Source organism: Thermobia domestica, chromosome 11, assembly GCF_964235325.1.
Source record: "Thermobia domestica chromosome 11, izTheDome1.hap1.1, whole genome shotgun sequence".
NCBI classification, from domain to species: domain Eukaryota; kingdom Metazoa; phylum Arthropoda; class Insecta; order Zygentoma; family Lepismatidae; genus Thermobia; species Thermobia domestica.
Genome location: NC_137464.1, coordinates 238,470,205 through 238,497,940, shown reverse-complemented (window position 1 = coordinate 238,497,940; position 27,736 = coordinate 238,470,205). Strand labels below are relative to the sequence as shown.

Below are 27,736 nucleotides of genomic sequence, written 5' to 3'. Positions count from 1 at the left end.
AACTATTCTATTATCATTATTATTATTATTGAAATTTGTGACTAAATCTGTTTGACTATTTTTCCCTTCTTTGAAATCATGAAGAACTTCAACAGTGGAAGAAGAAAGTTATGCAACGACATTGGTAGTCAACACTCGCTGCGTTCATATGCAATATTGCCATCTCAGTAATTTTCACACCATATTTAGCTAGAAAAATATCGTTTAACTATTATCTATAATTTTAGCTAATTATTCATCAGTAATTGCAAATTTCTAGTCATTCTTTCTTAGCAGTACTTAGAAATCTCTTTCTATCAACCTGTTTTAAAATAAGTTGAATTGAAATATAGCCTGAAATTTTTCAAATGTTTCTGCTTGCAACAGCATTTATATTACCACACCACAGTATATATGCCCTATTTTACTTATATCATTTTCGCCAACGCATCAGTCATTCTTAACCCTCAACTACTCTGGCGGGGTCTCTCAGACCTCTGTTGTCTTTTAGTTATCTATAAATTTAAAGTTAATAAATGATAGTGCTGGTTTCTCGTATACTCTCATAGTTTGGGGTGAACTATTATTGTATGAATAAAAACAAAAACAAGTACCCTGACGTTTTGCAATACGAGTTATTTGAGATCTGGTATACTCAACCATTGCGTAAACGTTACTATTTTTTTTTATCGAAAGTTGTAAATGGTAAACTCGATTTATATATAATGTATTTTTAGCTCTTGCAATTATAAATTCGGTGTTTTATACATAGAACTCTCTCAAAAATGAAACAACAGATACTATTGGCCTTAGAGAAGGCGTTGCCTTCTGCGGCTAGACCATCTTCGAAAAGCAATGAAATTATTTTTTTAAAAAATGAACATACAGTACATGTAGCTTTACAAATATATGTTGGAATGGATATGTGATATTATGAGTCCTTTGGGGGAGGCGGTGGCTCAGTGGTAGAGCGTTCCCCTCTGGTGCCTGGCTTCCTTGGTTCGATCCCAGATCATACCACGAGAGATTTGTGTTGGACAAACGCCGTGGGCTGGGTTTTTGTGGGGGTTCTCCCGTTTCCTTCCACTTCTACACTTCACAATTTTATTCATTATTTCATCATCACCGCCACCTTTAACCTAGCCGGCATAACAGTGGGCGTAAAACTTAAATATTTTTTTTTATCTTATTGCATTATGACCCCCTTGAAAATAACAAAATAAAGATGAATGATCAAAGATATCACTCAACATTAGACATTTTAAAAAAAAAACGTACAAAAAGTTCAATATTCGTGAAATAAAGAATTGGAATTTCTCAGATCCATAGGTGGGCAAGTGTAATTTTTTTTTCCCTGGAAAGTTTAGAGTTAATTAGTGTTATTATGATTTGTGTTAGTGTGTGTGGTTTCGGCTTGAGCTCTGTATTTCTAGTGTTGTGTTAAATCAATAGTATCATCAATACATATATATCGTATTGCTGCAAGAATTGGAAACGAAGGGTAGAACTTAAGAAAGTTTGGTACTTCTCGCGAATGGTAGATAAACATATTTTAAATATTTTAAATGAGAATGGTAAAAGTGTTTGGTTTCCGAATACCAGGTTATTTTGTACACTAAAGTTTTTATTTGTTTTGTTTGCTTTCATTCTTTAATTCTATTGGCTATAAGATTAAGTAAATTTAGCTATTTTCAGCTTGATTTTGTGCATTTATCTACTTTCTCAATGTATGTGTTGGCAACACTGTTCATGTGTCTGTAGAGAAGTATAAAACGAACGAGCGGAAGTGAATCGCCATTTTGTGCTATCGTGCTTCGTGGAGATATCTCAAGTTAAGATGGCTACGCCTGCAGGTAGAAGAGCAAGGAGCTCAAGAAACCCAAAAATTATTCAATCCGATCAGTTTAGGTAAGATCTTTTATTAACTAAAGTGAAAATATTTAGAAAAATAACTAGAGAGTACGTAATTTTTTTTAGCTACTTCGCAATTTGCGTTCGTCATTTGTTTTCTTTGTAATTTCTGTTTTATTTTTCGTTGTATTAATATGGTTTTAAGACTTTAATATTAGGATTCTTTCATCGTGAAAGAAATATGTTATTGATTTATATATTCTAAAAGTGTTCTGTTTTCGTTTATCTGAATAATAATCTTTGTCTGTATTTAAGACGGCGTTTAATTATCGGTCTATATAGCACGTTGAGTGTTCAGAATTGTTAGTGTTACCTAGCATCCATAGGCGACTGTGGAATTCTAAAAATTAAATAAGAAGCACCTAACTCCTGATCAGAAAGCCAAAACATTGTTCATGGAGCCAAAGTGTTTTATATGCATCACCCACTTTACATATATTCTCACTGTCCTCAGTTGATTGTGAGTTGTAGCAGCGTGCGGTAAAAAAAAAAATAAAAAAAAAATGTTTCCACAATGAAATCAATTCTTTTCTTGGTTATTTTCTTCAATTTAGCCACGTGATCCGTAGTTCGCTACCCAGTGGGAGAGCATTTAAAATGATGGTTCGGGTTTTATGTTAATTCTAGATCCAGTTCTCATACAATTTTCATGCTGAAAATGCACTATAACAATCAAACAAATAAAATATTACTAACAAGAGATCACGTGCCTAAAGACGCATGCGTTAGGTAGTATATGTGCAAGGACGGATAGTAATATTTCTGTTTATAAGTGTAAGTATATATATATATATATATATATATATATATATATATATATATATATAAATTGTATTAGGATGTTAAAGTGTTAGCAAGAACATTTAGGTTCAGTGTGCTAGCCAGGGGCATACCTACAGGGAGGCGTCTATCAGGTAACCCCTGCAATTTTCGTAACTCGACAAACATTTGTAGACCTTCTTAATAGAATTATACATATATAATACAGGAATGATTGATGTATGCTAAAGTGGATTTTAGCCTCATCAATACTCTTTCTTATCTTATAAAATAATCTAATTCTATCATTTTTTCTGAGAGAATATGTGGTAGTAATTAACAATTACTTTTTGGGTAAACAATAAGTCGGGTTCAATATGACATAGACATATTGTATTCCCTCCCCCTAAAATAGTTTGGAACCCTCCCAGCAAACTTTTCTCGGTGAGCGCCTAATGCCAGCGCATGATTTAGTCCACGTTGCAGTGACAAGTGAATCACTAATACATAAATTCTTTTCATTTCTTATTGTTAGTTTTGCAATATTTATTCATTAAACAAAGAGTCAGCTTGAGATGCCAGACAGTATAAACAGATAGAGCACTTTCGTTTCTCCATTTAAAACATACAGAGTACGTTTTAAGTCCAACAGACAAGTGAGTACAGTATTTCCAGGGCAGGGTGGCCCAGTGGTAGAGCGTGTGGACAACATAATGTCAGTGGGATTTGTCAAGGTTTCCCAGTTCTCTCCCGCATTCTCTTTCCACCAATTTTTTTCATAGTAATATGGTATACATCCACTAATCATTTGTCACAGTGGCGTATATGGCATAAGCCTTGGGATGTTAAAGATGTTTTTTTTATATATTCACTACTTCTGTTATTTTCTCTTTCAAAGCATAATAGAGTCTATAGTTATTTTTGTATTCAAGAGGAACATGAATAAAAAAGGCGGAAACTTCATAATGAGGAACTGCACAATTTATACTGTTTATCAAACATTGTTAGAGTCATCAAGTGTAGGAGGCTTAAGTGTGCAGGCCATGTAGCCAGAATGGAAGAAAATAGAAACGCTTTCAAAAGTTTGAGTGGAAATCCAACCAGAAAACGACCATTAGAAAAACCTAGGCGCAGATGAGAAGACAATATTAAAATGGTCCTCACGAGATAGGAATACAAAGTAGAAACTGGATCCAGTTGGCTAAGGACAGAATTCAATGGAGAGGTTTGGTGAACGCGGAATTGAACCTCCGGTTTCCATAAGCTGGAGAGAGAGAGAGAGAGAGAGAGTTAGTCATGCTTAAAAAAATATTTTTGAGAGTAAATAATATGCTTTCTAGGTTTACAATCCTTAATAGACAATGATTGTCAAATAACCTCTGGTATGGCCATGTACGTATGTTTTTTGACCGGATGTTGCTACCTCTTAATTCACGTACTTCCCAACAAGCCATGTTGATGGGTACACCGCATATTCTGTTAAGAGTCCCTATCACTGCGAAATTAAAATACCACTAATTTTACAGTAATTACGTGATATCATCAAATAGATAAAAGATAGTCAAAAATTGGATCAAGACCTCCCTAGACAATATTATTTTGCATGGTGTACCGTTATCACGAGTCACCTAGTAGCTTTCTGTTTGCAGTTATTTAGAAACGCGAAAATAAATGCTATTTTCTAAATGGCTGGAAATCGAAAACAGATAAATGAGTCGTGATAGCGGTATCTCACGCAAAATAATATTGTCTAGGGAGGTCTTGTTCCACTTTCCGATTATCTTTATCTATTTGAAGATATCGTATAATTACTGTAAAATTGGCGATACTTTAACTTCACAGTGATGAGGCCTCTTAAGCTCATGGGGAATACGGGAGCATAGTGTTTTAATCGTAGAGGGGTCACTTCTAGTGTTAGGGATTCATAGATCGATCCCAAGACTTGTGAGGCTTGTTGGACCACATCGTGCGCAGGCTTTCTTAAGGGGTTTCCTCTCACATTATCATTCCATCAATTACTCTATAATGATTGGCTTTAATTAACTATCCCGTCTCCTTTAACTTAAAGGAAATAACCGTGAGGTCTTAAATTAGAAATTTTATTTCTTATCGATATTCGAATATTGCGCAGAGGAACGCCCCACACAATAGCTCTTCCACTCCACAGAAACCAGATATTTCCCTTAACTTAATCTTTCCACATCTCTACATATTCTCACTTGTCGTCAACTTTACCGATGCAAAAGAACCACTGAACCTCAACTTCACGTATTGAAAAAAAATGTAGTTTTTTTTTTTTTAGTTTAGCGTCCCTTTTCAGTATCGAGGGCATATGAGACGTGGCAACATCCAAACCACCGTAATGCGTTCAAATTTTAATGTATTCTCCCCAGGAATCAAACTTGGGGAGACCACACGCATCAAAGGCGAGCCCGCTAGCAACTAGACTGCAAAGGTAACCAAGAAAGTTCTGTCGCTTTTTCACCCACCATCTTCGAAGATCGAAATCTCACCTAAGACTATCTGGAAGATCAAAACTAGTCTCTATCAGCATCAACAGCCTTCCTCCAACGTTCTGGAAGGCCATGGATTCCATCGCGGTAGAATTTGGTGGGCCGTGAAGCGAAGAAGGTATCAAGTGCATTTTGCACCTTTACTATGGATATGAACTGACATAATCTAAGGTGATTGTCCAAGGGATGGAACAGGTAAAAAGCAGACGGTGCAACGTTCGGGGAGTATGGCGGGTGCAATAGTGTTTCCCATCGAAGGCTTAGTATGGTGTTCCGGGTCATCGTAGACACGTCGAGCTTAGTGTTGTCCTGTATCACGTGGACCTCTAAGCGATTCGCAATTCCTGGCTCTGGAGTTTTCAGTTTTTCTTAAACACGGCTCAACTGCTGACAGTAGACAGTTGCATTGATGCTCTGACTAACTGGTAGCAGTTCTCAATGTCTGATACCGCGAGCGTCCAGTAAACACACAGGAAGAACTTCTGGTGCAGTACTGGTTTCGGTTATTTTGGAACCGGTTCATGAGATTCTAACCAATGATGACTTCGCCGTGGAGCTTTCATGGTAAAAAAAAAGTGGCATTTTCAACCAAGAACTTAACACTTAAAACAAATTACCCAAACACTCTTGTGTGACTGAATAAAAGCAATTCACGGTAACCAACGTCGTTCCATTTGATTGCGAAACGAATACTATACATTGTTGAACAACGCACAATTTCTAATAGGTTTGAAAGTTACGATGTGCCACTGTTTGCATTACTTGCTATTATACATGGAATGATGTCTTGGAGGGTTTTAAGCTTCAGTTTAATTTCAGCGTCTTGTTTCAATTAAATAGCTTGTGTTAAGTATTTTTGATGGAATAATTGTTAGGTTTAAAAGGCAATAAAACAATGAGAATAGTGCGGGTCTTAGGAACTATAATCTCGAATCAATTTTATACAAAAGTAAAAAAATGAAATCTTTAAGTTTAACGTCCCACGGTTATGCCGGTTAGGCTAAAGGAGACGGTGATAATGAGAAATGAGTGAAATGGTGGAATGAAGAAAGTGGAAGGAAACGGGAGAACCCCGAGAAAACCCACGAGCACGGTGTTTGTCCACCACAAAGTCCACACGGCGCGAGCTGGGATCGAATCAGGGACCCCAAGCACCGGAGGTGAACGCTCTACCACTGAGCCACCGCGCCCCCTTCATACAAAAGTGTTGTGCTTTAAAATATGAGAGCTGAGAGGTATTCCTTCCCATGTCGTAAGTCTAATAAGATAGAATAGAATAAACTGAAATTTTAAAATTAACCTAAAGAGTATGTTCATAAATAATCATTGAAGTTCCGGAGAAGAAACCAATCCTAAGAGAAAATATGGTTTGAATTTTTTTTCATACTTTCGAGATTAGCTGATCCCCTACTCTTTATGCAACCGGAAAAGGAGCAGTGTATGGCAGATTGCAGAAGAACCAGTAATTCATTGAATAAAAAAAATATGCATAGTAAATTTTATCGATAGCGCCTACAATTCTGTCGTGTATACAAGTAGCTGATCGAATGTTCCCTGGTAACTATATTGCTACCATGCCGGAGAGCCCAGTGCGAGTGCACTTGGTAACCTTTGTTGTGAGTATTCCACACTAAACTTTATTTTACGTCTCAAATAGCATTTAAAACTCTCATTGAGATTGAAAGAATAGCATGAATCGGGACTTCAGTTTCATAAGAGATAACACACTTTTCGTGTATGTGGGTTTTCTCGGGATACTCCTGTTTCCTCCTACATTCTCAATCCACCAAGTCTCCCATTATCATTCACCTGCCTTAATCATCTGTCTCGTTTAGCCTGACATTGATAATCGTGGGACGTTAAACTTGAAGATTTCATTTCATTTCACTTCAAGAAATTTTCATCTACTCAAAACATCTACTCCATTTACAAGTTACAATGTACCAATATTTTTTGCTCTTACTATTATTATTAATGAAATTACGTCTTCCAGGCATTTTCAGTTTCAGGGGTAATTAGTGTAGTTTTATATTCCATTTTAAGTATTTTAAAAATATCAGAATCGTTAGCAAATAAGAGACAAGAAGTCAATAAGAATAGGTCGCCTATATAAACTCGAAGATATTTTATGTAAGAGTATTGTATTTATTTTATTTATTTATTTAACAATCACCAGATACAGCTCAGAGGCCATTTTATACTGGATATCTAACAACAATAATAAGAATGGAAAGAATTTGGGAAGATATCAGCCAGGGCCTATTTAGTAGGTGTCATCGCGGCATTTGCCTGGTAGAACTGAGGAAAACCCTGGAAAATCTCCGTCAGGATGGTCGGAAGCGGGAATCGACCCCACGATCTCCCGAATGCGAAGCCAACGCTCTACCACTTGAGCTACTTCGATTGGTTTTGAAATATTAAAAAAAGCAAATATTCCTTTGCGTATTATGGTTTAGATAAAAGCAAAAATGGAGGAAATAATCCAATGTATGGAAACGAAATCATTGGAAATAAACTTAGTAATTGAAGAAAGACAAAAATCTCTTCGTGATTTGCTTATTATGTATTGTTCATGTAACTAGAATAGAAATAATGTAATGAAAGTTACAAGATTTTTAGCAATTTTCAGAATAAGTAAAAAATACTATATAAATTTTAAAGAAAATGTGTTTGATGTGTTTTGTGTACACTTAGGACCAAAGTTGACATTTTAAAATAGCACAATTCTCCCTCCCGTTTTGATCAATTGAAGACTTCGGGGCAAAAGCCCGTTAAGTCCGAAAAGTGAAAGTGTAAAGGATATAGCTTCACAAGGGTTTCTCCTCATCCGATTTTCTTCAAACTTGGCACATACTAAACCACAAAAAAAAAAAAAAAAAAAAAAAAAAAAAAAGACACGTCTTTCAGTTTCGTTCGAAAAATAGAATAAGGGCGGCCAAAGGACCTCTTTTCAAAACAGGGTCCCCTTAACTAAAAGGGCTACATTAAAGAAACGAAACTTCCAATGCAAAGATGGCTTCAAAGTAGGAAATACGGGTTTTGTCGTTTTTGAGAGAAAAGGGTTGTAGGGTTCAATGACCCCTTCGAAATAACAAAGAACTGCACAATTCGAACGGAAATCGGATTTCGATGGAATTGCTTGAAACCGTGATCTGTTGTAGATATGGTGTTCCTAAAAAAAAAGGTCTCAATGAGCACCAACACAAATCAATGACCGTTTGGCCACTTTTTGAAAACAGCCGAAGTTAACAACATTCTGGATTTCGGTAAAAATGAATAAAACCTTGATATGTTGCAGATATTGTGGTCCTGAGAAAAAGTCTTAATGGACATAACTGACAATCACTGATCGTTTGGCCACTACAGGGCCACTTTTTTAAAATCAGACGAAGATATTAATATTCCGGATTTCAGTGAAAATGACTGAAACTGTGATGTATTGTAGATGTTGTATTCCTGAGAAAAAGTCTCAATAAGCACAACCGCCAATCACTGACCGTTTGCCCACTATAGGGCCACATTTTTGAAAGCAGCAGAAGGTAACGTTATTCCGGATTTTGGTGGAATTACTTGAAACCGTGATATGTTGTAGATATTGTAACTCTGAGAAAAAGTCTTAATAGGCAAACTACCACTCACTAACTGTTTGGCCACTACGAAGCAGCTTTTTTGAAAGTAACAGAAGATAGTAATATTCTGGATTTTGGTCAAAATGACAGAAACTGTAATACGTATGTTGTAGATATTGTTATCCTGAGATAAAGTCTCAATGGTCACAACTACAAATCACTAATCGTTTGGTCACTGCAGGACTACTTTCTTGAAAACAGCCGAGTATAACGATGTTCTGGATATCGGTAAGATTGAGTAAAACTAAGATATGCTGAATATCTTCTCATCATGAGAAAAAGTCTTAACGGATACGAAATGAAATGAAATGAAATCTTTGAGTTTTACGTCCCACGGTTATGCCGGTTAGGCTAAAGGAGACGGTGATAATGAGAGATGAGTGAAATGGTGGAATGAAGCAAGTGGGAGGAAACGGGAGTACCCCGAGAAAACCCACGAGCACGGTGTTTGTCCACCACAAAGTTCACTTGGCGGGGGCTGGGATCGAACCCGGGACCCCAAGCACCAGAGGTGAACGCTCTACCACTGAGCCACCGTGCCCCCCTTAATGGATACGAGTGTTTGTTACTTGTTGCTTTATGAAACCCCAAAGAGCATTATCTGGTGTCGTCAGATCGGGACTTCTTGGAGGCAAGGCAAAGGGAGCTGGTGGAGATGCACAACCTCTTCCAATCCAGCGGTCACGAAACGTCTGATTCAGTTAATTGCGCACGTGAATCGCGAAGTGCGCTGGTGCTCCATCCTTGTGCTCCATGCCAAGCAACGTTACCAGACAATACCAACCAATGTTTCCAAACAAATGTGGGTAAAACCTAAAACCGTCAGAAAACACCAATTAAGTTTACGCTCACTTCCGGACCACGCTGTACATCATACCACAGTTTCAAGTACTTACACCGAATTCCAGAATACCGTTACCCCCTGCTCGCTTTAAAAAAGTGGTCCTGTTGTGGTAAACCATCAGCGATGGTTGGTTGTTCCTCTTGAGACTTTTTCTCGGGATCACAATGTCTACCACATATCACGGGTTCAAGCAATTTCATCGAAATACAAAATAACGCGACCTTCAGATCTTTTTTAAAGTAATCCCGTAGTGGTCAAACGCTCAGTAATGGATGGTTTTGCAAATTAAGACTTTTTCTCAGAAGCATAATATTTTTTAACATATCACAGTTTCAAGTAATTCCACCGAAATCCAGAATAACGTTACCTTCTGCTGTTTTCAAAAATGCGGTCCTGTAGTGGCCAAAGGATCAATGATTGGTGGTTATGCCGATTAAGACTTTTTCTCAAGATCACAATATCTACAACATGTCGCGGTTTCAGTTATTATTATTATTATTTTTTACCGAAATCCATAATATTGTTATCTTAGGCTGTCTTTTAAAAAGTGGCTCTGTAGTGGCCAAACGGTCAGTGATTTGTGTTGGTGTCCATTGAGACTTTTTCTCAGGAACACCATATCTAGAACATATCACGATTTCAGGCAATTTCACCGAAATCCAACTTCCGTAAGGATTGTGCGGGGTTGTTTGTCATTTCGAAGGGGTATTGCCCCTGGAACCCTTCTCTCACAAAAACGACAAAATCCGTATTTCCTACTTTGAAGTCATCTTTGCATCGGAAGAGTTTCGATTCTTTAATATGGCCCTTTTAATCAAAGGGATCCTTTTTTGAAAAGAGGCCCTTTGCTCCCTTAACCTATTTTTCGAAAGAAACAAAAAAACATGTGTCGATTTATTTTCGGTCTAGTATATAGGTGCCAAGTTTGAAGAAAATCGGATGAGGAGAAACCATTGTGAAGCTATCTACTTTACATTTTCACTTGGGGCCGCGGTGGCTTAGTGCTAGAGCGTTCCCCTCTGGTGCTTGGGGTCCTGGATTCGATCCGAGCCCCCGCCAAGTGAACTTTGTGGTGGACACAAACCGTGTGCGTGGGTTTTCTCGGGGTTCTCCCGTTTCCTCCCACTTTCGTCATTCCACCATTTCATTCATTACTCATCATCACCGTCTCATTTAGCCTAACCGGCATAAGCCGGTGGGACGTAAAACTCAAAGATTTCATTTCATTTTACATTTTCACTTTTTGGACTTAACGGGTTTTTGTCTCAAAATCATCAAGTGTATCCTTCATGCAATGGAGATCACAGGAAGGCTCAAAGGATATAAGTCATATTAGTTCAAAGAAAAATATAAATTTTAACATAATTTTGTGTGCATTTTTTTAAATGGGGAGGAATACCACTCCTTTATTCTTGATAAAAAACTTAACCCTAAGTATTGTAGATGATTAACACTTCAAGTTCTATGCTCTCGTTTCCTTCCACTTTCTTCATTCCACCATTTCACTCATTTTTCATTATCACCGTCTCCTTTAGCCTAACCGGCATAACCGTGGGACGTTAAACTTAAAGATTTCATTTCATTTTTTTTTCAAGTTCTATGCCCGTGCCATGCACGACGCGCAAGTAATAGTTAGCTAATGTAGACATTTTGTAAAAAGTAAATACATTTATTTCTTATTTTGCTGTATAAAACTTCTATCTTGATGTTTTTTTTATAGAAAGAAAGAACGTTTCCACTTTCTAGGAAACCATTTTAAACGTTTAGACTTTTGAATTAGTATGTAAATACCTTGGACCTAAAAGTGTTTAAAAAAAAACTAAAGACAAATATAAACTATATTGCATCAAAATTGTACAATTTTGGTGAACATTTTTGAGAAAATTACTTTCTTATCATATTATTTAAATCAACAAACATAGAAGTTTGGTAAAATAGCCACTTTACCCACTTATCCTTAATTGTCTTCAACTGTAGCCAATGAAAGTAAATAAGACACGCTGAAGAAATCATAAACTATGTCAAATCAAAATAGAGTAGTTTTTATGTGGTTATACTTCAAAATGATTTCGTATGTATATGTGTAAGCTTGCAACATTCTAACGTCTTTTACTCATTTATTCTCGATAGCTTCTAATCTCAAGTGGAAAGTTTATTCCTAAAGCTTCAAAGATACCCTGTTTTATTAAAATCGGTTAAATGTTAGGAATGTTATCGTGGAACAGATAGGCATAGAAATAGCGATTAAGTCAAATGATAGGCGCTGGCTACTAATAATCCAATTCCTTCATAGGAATACATGAATATTATAACACATATAAATTTTAATTGAGTTAATTAATCTACGTAAATGGTTATCACAAACTGTGTTGCATATTGTTTACAAATGATGTGAAATAAAATGTTTAGATTTTGCATCGTCGAATAAAAGGAAATAAATTTTCTGGTTTAACGTCCCACGCGTATATCGTTTAGGTTAAGGGAGACTAATAGTTAGGCTAAGGGAGACTAATAGTTGGTGAAGGTAAATGGTTACGAAAGAATTGGCGGATTGAGAGGGTGAGTAGGAAACTGAAGAACTTCCAAAAAGCCACGGACTCGATGTAGTCAATTATAAACTAGCATGGCCTGGGATCGAAACAGGGACTCCTTGCACCAGAGGAGAACACTCTACCACTATGCTATCATGCTTCCTCTATAGAGTGTGTGGAAACAAGGGGATCGTGGAAAAAGAAAGGGATCTTTGGTTTCTATTATTACCCATGATCTGGGATCGTACCATGAATCCTTACTAATAAAGATATTTTTTTACCATTGAACTACTGCATTCCTAAACACAGTTTTCTGCAATTATCTATTTACATGAAACCAAGGTCGTAGAGGAGATCGCATATTGCGAATCAAATTCTTCCCCAAATTTCTGAAGTTAATGCTGGATATAATGGGTTTTTAAGGTTTGGCATTCTCAGCTAATAGTCTTGTTTTAAAATCAACTTTCTTTGTTTACCCTTTTACTCTGGATATGGCCTTGTGGAACTCAGATTCAAAGAATTAACGCTTCAAGTGATCACATAATTTGCCTTAAAATTATACATTTTTATGATGTGTTAAATTCCATAATCTTTCTTTAATAGGAAAATAAACGGATGTTTTGGAAACATTTCCGAAGTACAAATTCGAAGAGATGTATACCGATTATACCCACTGTTGAACAACGAAAATGTAAATTGAACAAAATTACCTAATTCTTATTGATTTTGTGGTGCTGATCACGAATTTGAAAGTTATTTTCGAATATTAGCTCTACTTTTCGTTTTACAGGCATGTCTAATAATAACGCTTTAAAAATAAATATATTCGCTTCGTTTGGGGTAAAATGTTACACTCATCCGGCAACACTGGAGAAACTATATGAACGTTTGGTTTCATTGTGTTCCTTATCTCAGTAGTGTTCTGCTATTGTTAGAAAAGACAGGTTTAGTGCAGTTATCAGCGTTTTGGGTGTGACGTTTGTGTAGTGCAGGACATAAAATTACAACTACAAGTACGCAAAAATACTGGTATTTCGAATGTATATTTTTAAATAGTTGTCGGAACTATTTCAAGTGACATTTTGAGGATTTCAATAAACAAAAATGCCGCGAAATTGTGTAAACAGTGCGGATAGCTTCTGCTACGTGTGTGGGGAAGTGACATTTTCCTACAAAAGCAGACTATAACACCACTAATAAGGAAAGCCTATCAATATTACTTTGGCTGTAAAATTGGATACCAAGATAAATCTTGGGCACCCCACATTGTGTGTAACACTCGTGCCAGCAATCTAAGAAATTGGATTAATGGGAAGGGGCGCTCAATGCCTTTTGCAGTGCCCATGATTTGGAGGGAGCCAAGCGACCACATCAGAGACTGTTATTTTGGTATGGTTCCTTCCGTCAAGAAGGGAATTTCCGAAGAAAAAACGGGCCTTGATCTATCCTAACATTCCTTCTGCAATGCGCCCTGTTCCACATGGAGAAGGACTACCTGTTCCTGACCCACCTAAAGAATACGATCTTTTTTCTGATGATGATCAAGAAGTTGAAGCTCCTGAATCAAGTACTTCGAAGGACCCTACGTTTGTTGTAGAAGAACCTCCCTGTGAACCACATAGACTTACTCAAGAGGAACTAAGTGATCTAATCAGAGACTTGGACCTCTCGAAAAGCAAAGCCGAAATTTTAGCGTCACGCTTAAAGCAATGGAATTTATTGCAGGAAAAAGTAAATATTTCAGTGTATCGGAATAGGGAGAAGATGTTCACTTCATTTTTTACTATGGAAGACACACTTGTGGCATGTACAGATGTAAATGGTCTCATGAGGGCACTTAAAATTAATTACGAACCTACGAAAATTAATTACGATTCGTCCAAGGTGAGTTTAAAGACAGTGCTTTTACATATTGGAAATGAACTTCCTTCAATTCCAGTAGGTTACGCAGTTCATATGAAGGAATCTTATGAAAATTTGAAACGTTTACTTCAAGCCATTAAATATTATGATTTTCAGTGGCTCATTTGTGGTAACCTTAAAGTAATAGCACTGTTGCTAGGTATGCAGTTAGGGTACACAAAGTATTGTTGCTTTATACGTGAATGGGACAGTAGAGATCGTGGATCTCATTACCGCAAAAGTGGTTGGAGTACCAGAGAAACTCTTCATCCGGGAGTGAAAAATGTGCAGCATGAACCACTGGTAGATCGTAACCAAATTTTGCTTCCCCCTCTACATATTAAATTAGGTCTTATGAAAAGTTTTGTTAAGAGCATGGACCAAGAGGATGAGGCCTATAAGTACCTAAGAAGACAATTCCCTCGATTAAGTGATGCCAAAGTTAAAGAGGGTGTTTTCATAGGGCCACAGATTAGGCAACTATTCAAAGATCACAAGTTCGACGAAATTCTCCAAGGTGAGGAGAAAGCTGCGTGGGAAAGCTTGAAGAGTGTTTGTTCACAGTTCTTGGGAAGACACCGAGCAACAAATTACAAACAACTGGTAGCAAAGTTGTTATTGTGCTACGAAAATCTTGGTTGCAATATGTCTCTGAAACTCCACTTTCTTTATTCACATCTAGACTTCTTTCCCGAAGATTGTGGAGCAGTAAGTGACGAACATGGTGAGCGTTTCCATCAAGATATTGCAGCCATGGAGAAGAGATATGAGGGAAAGTGGAGTTCTAACATATTGGCCGACTACTGTTGGACTATTGCAAGGGATGCTCCAGATGTAACCTACAAAAGGCAAGCCAAGCGAAGACGCTCAAAATAAAATAAACATAATCCTGTACAAGGGATCACTTGAAACTTTTGTCTACATTGCAGTGTAGTTCTTGCACAAAAAGGTATTTGTACATATTTTTCATGTTTTGATGTTAATAATGATTTTTATTACGGAATTATTAATGTTTAACTTGACCACGGTTACTTTATTTTCTGTATCGCTGTGAAACTGGTATTTGCGCAATTTTGAAAAAGGAAGTACAAGGGTATAGAAAGCTATAGGTTAGGGTACTTCTTAACTCCCCAGCTTATCACATCACAGTGAAATAGATAAAAAAAAGTGAAATGTAGGTTTTTACAAGGATTTTGCTTAAATGTTCTATAAATGTTAATACATTTGTGTATATATACAGCTACTGTTGTACAAGGGCGTTTTTTTTCACAACCTGAGCTAAGAAAATTCTTCTATTATAATTTCCTTTCATATTATGCTTAAATGAATGTAAAAATCGCAATTTCAAAGAATTTACATACTTTCGATCAAAATTTGTTGAACAGTGACGAGTTTTGAAACAAATATCTTTGGATTGTAGTATGATCTTACATAGATCTTTTCCGAAATTATTTACCTACCCTTTGCAAAAAAAAGAAAGATAAAGAAAAGAAAGAAAATGAAAAAAGAACTGAAAAAAGAAAAAGTACTAGAGAAACAGTCCTCTCCTCCTATATTTAATCGTGCTCAATATATTGAATTTGGTTTAATATATTTTATTTAAACTTAACAACAGTAATATTGCTTTGACAGAAAAAAACAAAGAAGCACAAAAATGCATAGCGAATGAGAAAAAAGTATAATTCTACATAACGAACGGTTGGTAACGTGACGTTGACCACGTGAGTTGTGACTACTTTCTCACCAGATGGAGCGAGAATGCAAGCGACTTCTGATTGGCCAATTTCAGTTAACTACACGCCATTGCAGCAAAGCATTCTGATATTGTGATCTTTCAAAATTGTTTACAAATAGATTTTCCTATCTTTCAAGTATAGAATTATTACTGCTGGCGAAAGTTCAGATAGTGTCAGTTTGAGTTTCGCTCTTTTGAAATTATGCAATGTAAAAATGGCGTAAGAATAAAACTACGAAATGCCGTCTAGTGTGTTGGGTAAATCGCCATCTTGTCTTATGTGGAACGTGAATGAACATCAAAATTGAAAGATGAGTGCAGCAGCATCACATGGAGTAAAAGACAAAAAAAAAAAAAAAGTCTTTCGTCTCGACGAAAGTGCCGGCCGTAGTAGGTAAGATATTTGTTAGCAAAGGACACGGTAAAAAGCATTGCATTTCCTCGTCTGTCCGATTTGTTTTTTTTTTATATGTTGTAGCTGAGAACACCCTAGTCAATTGTTTATATGGACCAACTCCCTATGATTTACCCTGTGACCTCCAGAGATCACCAAAGGTCACACCGCACAATTAGCATTGCATTTCCTTGACTGTCCGGTTTGGGAGAGTTTTGGATATGTTGTAGCTGAGGACTTCTCATGAAATTGTTTATATGGGGTCAACTCCCTATGACCAACCCTGTGTCCTCCAGGGATCATCAAAGGTCACACAACGAGTGGGGGTAGAATTGGTTCGAACTTGGCATACAAAAAATAGTTGTGTGTTATACTGGGCTAGGGCAAATGAGGATAGTCCACGTAACGGTGTGACTTTTGGTGACCTCTGGAGGTCACAAGGTTGTCATAGGGAGTTGGCTCCATATAAATTGACCAGGGGGTCTTCAGTTACAACATATCCAAAAATCACCGAAATCGAACAGACGAGGAAATGCAATGCTTATTGTACAATGTGACCTTTTGTGATCTCTGGAGGTCACAGGATTGTCATACGAAGTTGTCTCCATATAAACACGATTTACAGAGCGGCTGAGGAACGCGGCTGTAGAAAGTGACAGACAGGGTGCATGACAAGTTTAAATACCCATCGGAGTGAGACGGAAGTTTTTGTACTCTCCCGCCAGGAATCGAACTTGGGACCATATTCGCCCATACCACATGTACTAGCCTAGACCATTACACAGGGCGTATAATCATCAAATGATTTCGGATCATCGAAAGCAATATCCATAAAGAGACACGCAGAATTCCACGGTAAAACTATTACCTACTGAGTACGGTTCCTAGTTTCGATCTGAGAACTCGTACATTTCTGATGCCATTGACTTTTAAATTAAATCTTGTTTTCTTTCCTTATTAGAAATCTAACCCCTGTGTGATACCGTGAAATAATGTTCCACAGGAGATACCTTGCAATCTTTTCGATATTCCATTTTCTCTATATATTTGTATATGGTTTGGAGAAAAAAATATTAAGAAAACATTTAAAAGCAATGCTTTATTGCTCTTTGTTCTTTCCCACATACAACTTCATGATTTTATTTTTAAAAAGTCAAAAAGAACACATAATAGAATAGCTACTTTTAGAGCCATTTTCCTTTTCTTTACTGCTGTATGTTTATATTTTATCAATAATGAGGTAGTTGCCAGGATAAATATATAAGAATTTTGAATCCATTATCTTTGAGTGCTTTTTTTAGGTACTGATTTTGAATATTTGGAAAATAAAGTGAAAAATTGATTGATTACATAAGCATTACTATGAAGACCGTTTAGAACCCAAACGCAACGCTATGCTAATAACTACAGATCAGAAATACAGAAAACAAAACTTTTTATTCGACATATTCAGTACACACTTGCAAAAAAGATGCAAGTACTGATTCAATGGTAATCACTTTCGTTCAGGAGATACCCTGTATGTCATGTTAAAAACCTCTGGGGCCCTTCAGTACACAGAGGTTAAGGTAAATTCGAAACCACGCTCTCGGTTTCAGGAAATCAAACCTGACCCTTCCAGACGAAATACTCTTCTTACAGCAAAGGTTCTCACATAGAAGAAGGCACCAATGCAACTTGTAATTGTGTTTTTAATTTTTGATCACAAACAAAACGATATATGTATGTTACTTCTTTATTACAAATACTTTCGCCCCCATTTTGCCTTTCATTGTGACCAAAACCCTGAAATGTAATAACAAGGTGTGTGCTGCGTGGGTGTCTTTTTTTCAACAAACTTCTCTATATCTGTGTGTGTGTGTGTGTGTTATTTGTGAGTTTTCAATTTTGATCCCTCCATTCAATAGAGGATCAAAAGCTATCAGAGAAAGTGATGGAACTTTTCGCGTCACTCTTACCGTTCCCGAGATATTGGCGAAAAATGGCCGATTTCGGGAGATTTGAGGAGCGATATCTCAGGAACTATGAGTTATTGAGACATGATATTGGTGTTGATCGATACCTAAGAGGATGGTGAATACTTTGGTGCCAAATAGTAAACCGCTGGCCACTGAACTGGCCAGTGGCCACCAGTTAATCCTGGGATATCCATGGTATATTTTAACTTCGTATTTCCAACAGGGGTACAGGTGTACCCCAATACAAATTTTTGCAATTACAAACATCTTTATTTGTGGCATCTATAATACGAGGATAGGTTGATAAGTTCTCAGTCTACCCAGCTTCAAACAAAGCTAGATATAAAAGCTAAATACGTTTATGAGGCTTATAATTTGTGAAGCTACTGTGCAAAATTTGGTTTGACTAAAACAATTTGAAATCTGTTTTTTCACTTCCAAAGTGAGGATGTCAGCCCACGTCCCAGAAATTAGTAAATTTGAACACCGTGCATTCATCAAGTACCTCTTACTAAAGAGACTCTCGCCGAAGGAGATCTACAACGACCTTGCCACGACATTGGGGCACAAGGCATCATTGTATGCCACTGTGAAGAAATGGGCAACGAACTTCAAACTTGGGCAGTTTGGTCTCAACGATGATCCAAGGTGTGGCAGACCAATTTCAGTGACCTCTCCCGAGATGATTGATGCCATTCGCCGGATAATTCTCGGTAAGCGCCGAATCCCGCTCAAACAGATTGAGGTCACATTGGGCATTAGTCATGAACGGATGTGAAAAGTTATCCATTAAGACTTGGATATTAGGAAGGTCGCAGCAAAATGGATTCAGAAACTGTTGAACGCAGATCAGAAGCGTGAACGGTTGGAGGGAAGTAAGGCAGTTCTGTCCCAATTTCAAGCGGATAAGGCTATTTTTGCAACAGCTGGTAACAGTGGACGAAACCTGGTTATATTTCTACGACCCCACGAAAAACAGCAATCGGCGGAATGACGCCACAGCGGTTCTCCACGTCCGAAGAAGGCTAGAACACAGCACTCCTCTGCTAAGGTCCTTGCTACGATCTTCTGGGATTGTGAAGGAATTCTATTGCTGGATTATCTGAAATCGGGTGAAACTAGCAATGCAATTTATTATACATCTCTTCTGGACATACTGAAAGCAGCACTAAAGGAGAAGAGATGTTAAATGCTGTTAAAAGGGGTAATCTTCCTCCAGGACAATGCGACCTCACACAAGGCATATCCGACATTGCAAAAATTGGAAGACCTACGGTTTCAAATACGGAACATTCACTTTATTCGCCTGATTTGGCTCCATCAGACTTTTGTCCCTTTTTTAAATTGAAAATGTGTTTAAAGGCTACGCATTTCAATGACGCCGATGACGTCATTTCTCATACTGAGGCCTGGTTTGCAGAGTATTCATCCGACTTCTGTTTGTCTGGCCTGCAAGCACTGCAGCAGAAATGTGAAAAGTACATTGCACTACAAGGGGAATATATTGAATAAAAACACCAAGCATCGCTTGTTTTCTTGGTGAGGCTGAGAAGTTATCAATCCACCCTCGAATTGGTATGTTAGTTTATGTTGGGTTGTACTTTTTAAGGTTATGTTTGTTAAGTTAATGTACGTTAAGTTTATAGAGGTTAGGTTAGCGAAACGAAAATTTGTTTACACGCTATAGAACTGTATTAATTTCGTAATGTTTTGTGGCAGGAAAGGTTACAATATTGCAATATCAATGAATGCTATCATGCAGCGATATATTGCAATAGGCTATAATATTACCTTTTCTTTATTTTGATCTTTACAATAGTAAAATACAATAATAAAGTACCTGAAACAAATATGGTAACATAGATGCCCAAGGGGCGTACAAATGTACCTCTGGTGTAGTTTTAGCCAAATACGGAAGCAAAGCAAATCACCTTACAACATGATTGTTATTGAGGAAATAAGTTTCCTTACAGTCCAGCCTACGATGCAAAGAACGCTAGTCAACATAGGGTGCCTATGACATAAAATATACAGTAAAACATGTGAATGGGGTATATTTGTACTCCCTTTGGTATCCAAATCAAATGATATTTTCGCTACCAAAATGCTTACCATTCTCTTAGGTATTGATTAACACCAATGTCATTTTTCTATGAATTACCGCTCCCGAGATATTGGCCAGGAAATAGTTCCGGTTTCGGGGATTTAAAGAGCTATATCTCGGGAACCGTAAGTCATAGAGAGATCATATTGGTGTTGATCAATACTTAAGAGGATGGTGAACATTTTAGTACCAAACAGTAACCGGTGGAAACTGACAAACGGACCACAGTTCTCAGATATTGGCCAAAGAAGTTCGAATTTCGGGAGATTTAAGGAGTCATATCTCGGAAACCACAAGTCATAGAGAGATAAAATTTTGTGAATTCTCGCGAGAAACAGAAGAAGGTGCAAATAAAAAGATTTACTTTTATATTCACAGTTATCCCTCCAGCTCCATTTTTTCCATTTTTAAAAGTCCGTTCTGGTAATGCTCTTGGAGCATTCTCAATTTTTTTTTTGCTACCTCTTTAGAATTCAATGCACCTTCTACAGTTTCGGTGCATATCACTTAACTAACCCAAATACATATTCAAAATATTATGTACTATCATTCGTCTAGCTGACGGACTTGGCCCCCGCACTTACTCGGCCTATGTCATCGCACTTTCCATATTCTTAATATATTTATAATCTTAAGGAATTTCGACATGTGGCCATTTATTAGAACAATTGGAACCATCTATCCTTTTTCTACCCGCCATTACCTTCTCTTCTAAGAAGGACATTATTGAAAGATGTCTTTAGTTAATATGTCACTATATTTAAGGGATCTTGAGATATAGCCATCTTACTTTAACCATTAAACTCCCCACACTCTTTTCCCAGCGCCTTTTTCTACCTTTCCAGGAGAAAATTCAGGAAATGATGAAACACATCTTTAATTATTTTAAATTGAAAACCTAATTAGATCCTACCAACTTTCATGCTATAACCCTAAGGAATTTTGGGATACGGCCATTCCATTACAACAATCGTAATCTACCGTTTTAGGATGCATTCTGAAAGAGTTAGATTTATCTTGTCTTTCAATCTTCTAACATTATCCCCGTAACACGGTATGAATATCCCATTCCTAATCGTAATCTTTTAGCCTTAGTTTTCTTAATATTTCAGGTTTCCGATAATATTTGTCGCCAAATACATGTTTCCCAAGACGTACGCTAATCTATTACAGAAACTCATTACACATTTCTACACTCAAATGTCTTAGTTATGATTTCTACGAATCAGCGTTGAGGTTACTAATAACATTAATATATTTACCTTCGTTTACTGATTTGTCTTGTAAACTGTCCTAAACTTTCGATTGTACGATATATAATAAACGTTTCCTTAAATATATATAAAATATATAAAAAAAATAGTGAGGATACCAGCAATTCAACCTAGTCCGTTCTACTATTTACGAGGTTTCTGATTCATGGCGGAAGTTAAATCCTATATAATTGGTGCGTGTACACAGCACCATTTAGCTTCAAATTACACTCCGAATAGCCACATACTTCTAAAGTCATAAACTAAAATGTTCCTGTTAATATGTGATTTAATTCTTAATAATCTCATACAGACTGTAACTGACCTATACAAAACTCATAATTCTCTTTGTTCATTTCTATTTTGCATAATTCTGTATTTAAAATAGTATTCTAGAATTACTTACTGTATACGTTTAAAAATTGAAATATTGCCCCGAATAACACTGTATGATACCTATTGGAACGTGTTATCAGTGGAATCAAATGTTGTGTGGAACATGACTGAGAAATACTGAAAGGTTTGCTTCTCAATTGCTCAAATAATGTTAGTATGCTGGAAAATTGGTCCCTGAGTGGAATAATGCTGTAGTCCAAAACCATGTCATTGGTTTACACCGTGTCTCTTCTTCAATTCACTGAAGTGTATCATATGGTGTTATTTGGTGGAGTGCCTCAGTGCATAGTTTCTAATCATTTCAATAGTTAATTAATAATTGTGGAATATTTCAATAATTTTGTGTATTTATTATTTTATTTCTTAACTTATAGGATGGCAAAATATCGATCTAATCGCTACATTAAGAACAAACTCCACAAACTAATGGGTCAAAAGAATGAAGACAGGAAGATTGATTACACCGTTCCATTTTTCAACCCTTGGGAGGAAGCAGGTGGTGCTGGTGGGCCAGAAACTAACTACTTGCCTCATAGGCGTGTTACTTGCGACCCCTGTTATGAATATGGGATGTACGATGTAACAAAGGAAAGATATAATGGAGACAAGAAGAATGAGTCCAGCCTTCCACATTTTGATCCTTGGGAGGTAGATGGTGCTCCTAACGGATCAGGAGCAAACTACTTGCCTCATAGGCGTGTTACTTGCGACCCCTGTTATGAGTATGGGATGTATGATGTAACAAAGGAAAGATATAATGGAGACAAGAAGAATGAGTCCAGCCTTCCACATTTTGATCCTTGGGAGGTAGATGGTGCTCCTAACGGATCAGGAGCAAACTACTTGCCTCATAGGCGTGTTACTTGCGACCCCTGTTATGAGTATGGGATGTACCATGTAACAAAGGAAAGATATAATGGAGACAAGAAAAATGAATCCAGCCTTCCACATTTTGATCCTTGGGGGGAATTTGGAGCTCCTAATGGATCAGAAACCGACTACTTGTCCGATTTGCGTGTTACTTGCAACCCCTATTATGGATATGGGATGAACTATAGAACAGAGGAACAAAACAATGAAGAGGAGAAGAATGAACCAAGCTTTCCTCATTTCAATCCTTGGCAAAACAGAGAAGCACCTGGAAGATGGGGCACCGACAAGCTGGCCCATTTACATTCCCCTTTCGACCCCTATTATTGAATGGAAGATGAACAATAAAACGATAGAGCAAAAGAATGAAGACAAAATGAATGCACCCAGCATTCCACATATCATTGTATGTTGCCACAAGAAGCAGAATTAAGAGTTGGTAATTATTGAAATCAAGAAATAATTATCGTGGTTTAATTTTTTTTATGGTTTGGTTAAAATAGAAGTTATTAGTTACATATATTGGAATTTATCAATCATAGCTAGATAACTTTAGTGGCAACTTCAAGTTGTGGGTTAACGTTTCTACTAACATTACTATGGCAATTATATGTTTTCTGCTATCACTTGATTTATTATTTACTAACAAACTTCGGTAACACATTGTTGTCTGTGATTTCTTTTTATTATTTTACTAACAAGTTTTAATCGATATACTATTGCCATGATATATTGCGATTTTTATATTATTACTCAGTAGATTCATTTTTACGTCTTGTTTTGAAAGTGTATTTTCAAACGTAATTTGAAAATTGGTTTCGTCTTAAATATTTGTATTCTCTAAATATTCTGTAAAACAATGTGTAGAAAAATCTTGTTTTAGAAACAATACAGATTTACATATGATTATAGAACTGGTATTCTACTCTTAATTTAGAGTCAGCTTGTTATAAGTGACATGAAAACGAAAAGAAATTCTTCCAAAATGAAATAAATTTTCCTCTGATTTTGTACATAAACGGTTCAAAACTATGATATGCGAATATAGACCTTAAATGATTTTAATTTCAAGATTTGGATTTAAAAAAAAACTAATAGCAATAACAATATTGTTTGGTAAATATTGTGTAAATTCTTGATTTGATTAGTTTTGGAAAGAAGCAACTTTGTTTCATATATTACTATATCAGATATTAGTATTTTATCCTGGAACATTTCGTAACATACAAGGGTCATCACCCAATTGTCCAGCTCCGATTTCAAGGATGTTTTTTGATGATAGAGGACATGTATTCATTACTTGTGATGATAGAAATTTTTGCCATGGTGCATGTTTTCTATTGTTTTTTTAAAATAATTTTTAAAGGTTGTGATGTGGATAATAGAGATTAATGCAGAAGTCCCTTACTACCCTTTGTAAACGGAGTGATAATGAAAGAACAACCATGTAGATACATATAAGGCCTAAGGGGAAATCGTATAGTAGGTATGCCCTTGACGGCAGACATCTTGTAACCCGCCATTTTGAATTAAGGTCAAGTTTCTTTTAATGGGAATAAGGTAATATGATACATAATTTCGGGCTAGAATGTACTCAAGAAGACAATGGTGAAGTTAGTTTTAAGATACGCCCATTTGGGGAAAAGTAACAGGAATATTAATTGTTTATACTTACTATATGCTTAAGTCTATTACCTCCACTTCTAACCCGCGTATTAATGATAATAAGTGGATAAAGGTTTAGAGGGAAGTCATACCATAACGGTATCCTTGATGGCAGCCATCTTGAAACCTGCAATTTTGAATTAAAGTGAAGTTTTGAAAAATGAAAACCATAACAAGTGACTACTCATTTTAATAGTAAATTTTCCCCAAAAACCAATGATATGCTTATTTTTGTTTTATAGTTAACCAGTATGAATTTAGGACTCTTCTAATGTGCATCAAACGTCCATTATTCAATCTTTCAAATTGGCAACACTCCTAATTTTCACCGCATGTTTTGAGATTACAACTGGCACTTTGCAATTGTTGCTATGGCTCATGTTTTCTAAATTTATTACATTTTTTAAGAGATGCAATTTGTCAGTTCATGAATAGTTTTGGGATAAGCATCCAGCAATCTTTCTGAATTTTGAAGACTTGCCATGTAATTATTAATTTCCTAGGCAATGTAATTATTTATTTCCTATATCAGCCCTTTAAAAACTCGTTTAGTGACATGAACCATCGCACAATGAAACAACTCCAACTTTGTATTCAGGTAATACCGAAGACGTAGCTTGTAATGGATATTAGATGAGACGAGAAATCAAATGAAAATTCACTTCAAAAAAGAAAACGAAATATGATTGTTGTGTAAATCAATGGTCTGTTGTTTTGTTTTATAATTTATCTGTGTATTATATATTTATTTATTTAGTTTAGTCAGACAAAAAAAATGTTATTCGTTTTCTAGCGATTGTTGTCAATGGTTCATGTTTGTAAGATTTATAATCAGTATTGATTGGTAACTCGATTAAATTACACCCCTTTATAATTATTAAGTTACCTATTTTCATATTTGGTTCATGGTACAAACAGCTTGTTGGGAAGAGTCATATTATGTATCTTTGATTTTTTTATCATTGCTGCTGTTCCTTTAAAATTCTATTGATTTAAAAGAAAATTACTGTTTGTCGTTTGCGCAACATGTAGTCTACATTTCATGATAATTATGTGTTCATATAACACCAATTTGTTATAGTTTCATTTGCATTTCTTTACGTCACATAGGTCCATAGGTTCCTCATGTTCTCTGGGTTAAAATAAATAATTACACTGCAAGTCTTCAAAATTTATAAAGATTGCTGGATGCTTATCACAACACTATTCACGAACTGACAAATCGCAACTTTTTAAAAAATGTAATAAATTTAGAGAACATGAGCCATGGCACCAATTGCAAAGGATTCCGTATTCACTGCTGTCAAGGCATATCATTTGCCTATTTTGGACCAATCATAAAGTCAGAGCATATCTCAAAATTCTGTTGATGACATATCTGAAAATTTAATCCTGCACGTAATACTCTGGAACCCATTGAACATTAATGAAATATGCATTTTTGGGTTGCGTATGCATGACTTCCTTTACACTGATAAGGACCGCCATTCAGTCTCTAGAATTCAAAGTAGGGCCTCTTGAAATTTAGCTTTTTGGTGATTTTGGACATCCCTAGCTCGGAAACTATGCACTTTTCGCCATAGGTACATATTAATTATTCTCTTATTTTGATGTGAGGAATCACCTTTTACAGTACCATTTTCTCACAAACTATTAAGGCTAAAGTAGCCAAATTTTGCACAAATCTTACTTATACGTACCTCTATTTACTGAACTAGAATTATAACATAGTTCCTTTATTTTTCTCAATTACTGTTTTGGTAAATATACAAAATCACATTAATAAAATTCTTCGAATGTGTAAAAAAATAATTATTAGTTTTTTATGTAACGTAGAAATATAATCCTAGTTCGGTAGCACTACCAGCCAGTGTAGGGTGCGTGATATAAAAATTAAACGAATTCCTTCAGTAGTTTCCAAGAAACAGGTGTAAACATTTTTAGGGATGTGCTAAAAATTTGAGACCATGCCATATGCGTAAAAGGCAAGATAGAGGGGAAAAAATTAATACAGAGACACAGAACTACTATACATATCCACCGACCAAAATTAAATTTCTGCTAGCAATAGCAAGGTTTTGGTTAGCAAATTTCTCGTAAGCAGTCAAAACACGGTCATCCCCCCTCAACTTCTGCGATCAACTCTCCCTATGACCTAGATGTCGATTCGACTGCAAATGAGTAATTCTGTGGTTTGAATTCTAAGCTAATTCAAGATTCACGTCTTATATAACCTCGGTACTCGAAAAGGTAGTAAAGACTCAAAATAAACAAACAATACATACAGATCAAATAAACACATGAGATTGAAGAAAAGTCAGTCTAAATTTACATACTAGGAGCTCTCCATTGCGAAACGGAAACACACCCGTTGAGCTAAGCACAACATCTATTGCTTTTGCAAGCTAGTATGTGACATTGTTTCCTCTTACGATTATTAAATGCTTTACTTCTTGGAGGTATATTATGTTTCAACACAATTCCAGGTCAACTATTATAACCACAGAGCTTGTTTTAATTATTTATGGTAATAGAAGATTATGAGGAATAAGACAATAAGAATAGAACAGGTACACAGAAACTATAATCTCGAATCTACGAGTATTTTGTGTGTGTGCTTTGAATTATAAAGAAAAAAACTTTTTAAAAATCCTATGTATTCTTATATGTTAAGCCCACTAAGACAGGGGCGGATCCAGGGGGGCGATTGCCCCGATCGCCCCGATCGCTCCCTCAGAAGAGGAACCTTTCTTATTTTATATATATATATATAAAAAAAACATCCCAAAGTTTGGAGCCCTTAAAAGTAGCAGTATGACAACCCACCGCCCCCCCCCCAGAAGTCGGTCTTGGATCCGCCCCTGCACCAAGATGAATTAGAATATGCTGAAATTTTAAAATCAAAATAATAAAAAAAATATGTTAGGAAAAAATCATTGAAATTCCCGAAAAGAAACCAATAGTAACATAAAACATGATGGGCCTTATGCAGAATCCTTTTGAAGTATGATTATCGTCATACTAAAGGCTTGACTACTGCAGAAAATATATGTTAGTCGAACTCTTTAGTATAACACTAATGACGCTTTACAACGTATCTGCATAAGGAAAAATAGGTACTCTTTTTTTTATCATTTCGAGATCAGCTGACCCCCTACTTCTTATGCAACCGGAAAATGAACATTGTATTGCAGGTTGCAGCATCAATGCTCACTGAATGAAAAAGGATATATTTTACTGTTAGCAAGTACAGAAGCATTCTGTAAAGCAGTATTGTGTATACAGTTAAGCGA

General features: G+C 36.3%; 1 protein-coding gene across 1 annotated transcript; it reads left to right on the top strand.

Moving 5' to 3' along the window:
* The first annotated feature begins 1,793 nt into the window (after positions 1-1,793).
* LOC145663786 (uncharacterized) lies at positions 1,794-23,472 on the top strand. The gene is made up of 2 exons (XM_081729871.1): positions 1,794-1,887; positions 22,283-23,472. The coding sequence occupies exons 1-2, from the start codon at positions 1,817-1,819 to the stop codon at positions 23,106-23,108; spliced, it is 897 nt and encodes a 298-aa protein (XP_081585997.1). The 5' UTR covers positions 1,794-1,816; the 3' UTR covers positions 23,109-23,472.
* Positions 23,473-27,736: the final 4,264 nt, after the last annotated feature.

What these genes read in the sequence shown, in the direction of transcription:
- LOC145663786 (XM_081729871.1), top strand. Translation starts at nt 1,817, where the DNA reads ATGGCTACGCCTGCAGGTAGAAGAGCAAGGAGCTCAAGAAACCCAAAA. An exon ending in ATTCAATCCGATCAGTTTAG is followed by an intron (nt 1,888 to 22,282) that starts GTAAGATCTTTT and finishes CTTAACTTATAG; the next exon opens with GATGGCAAAATATCGATCTA.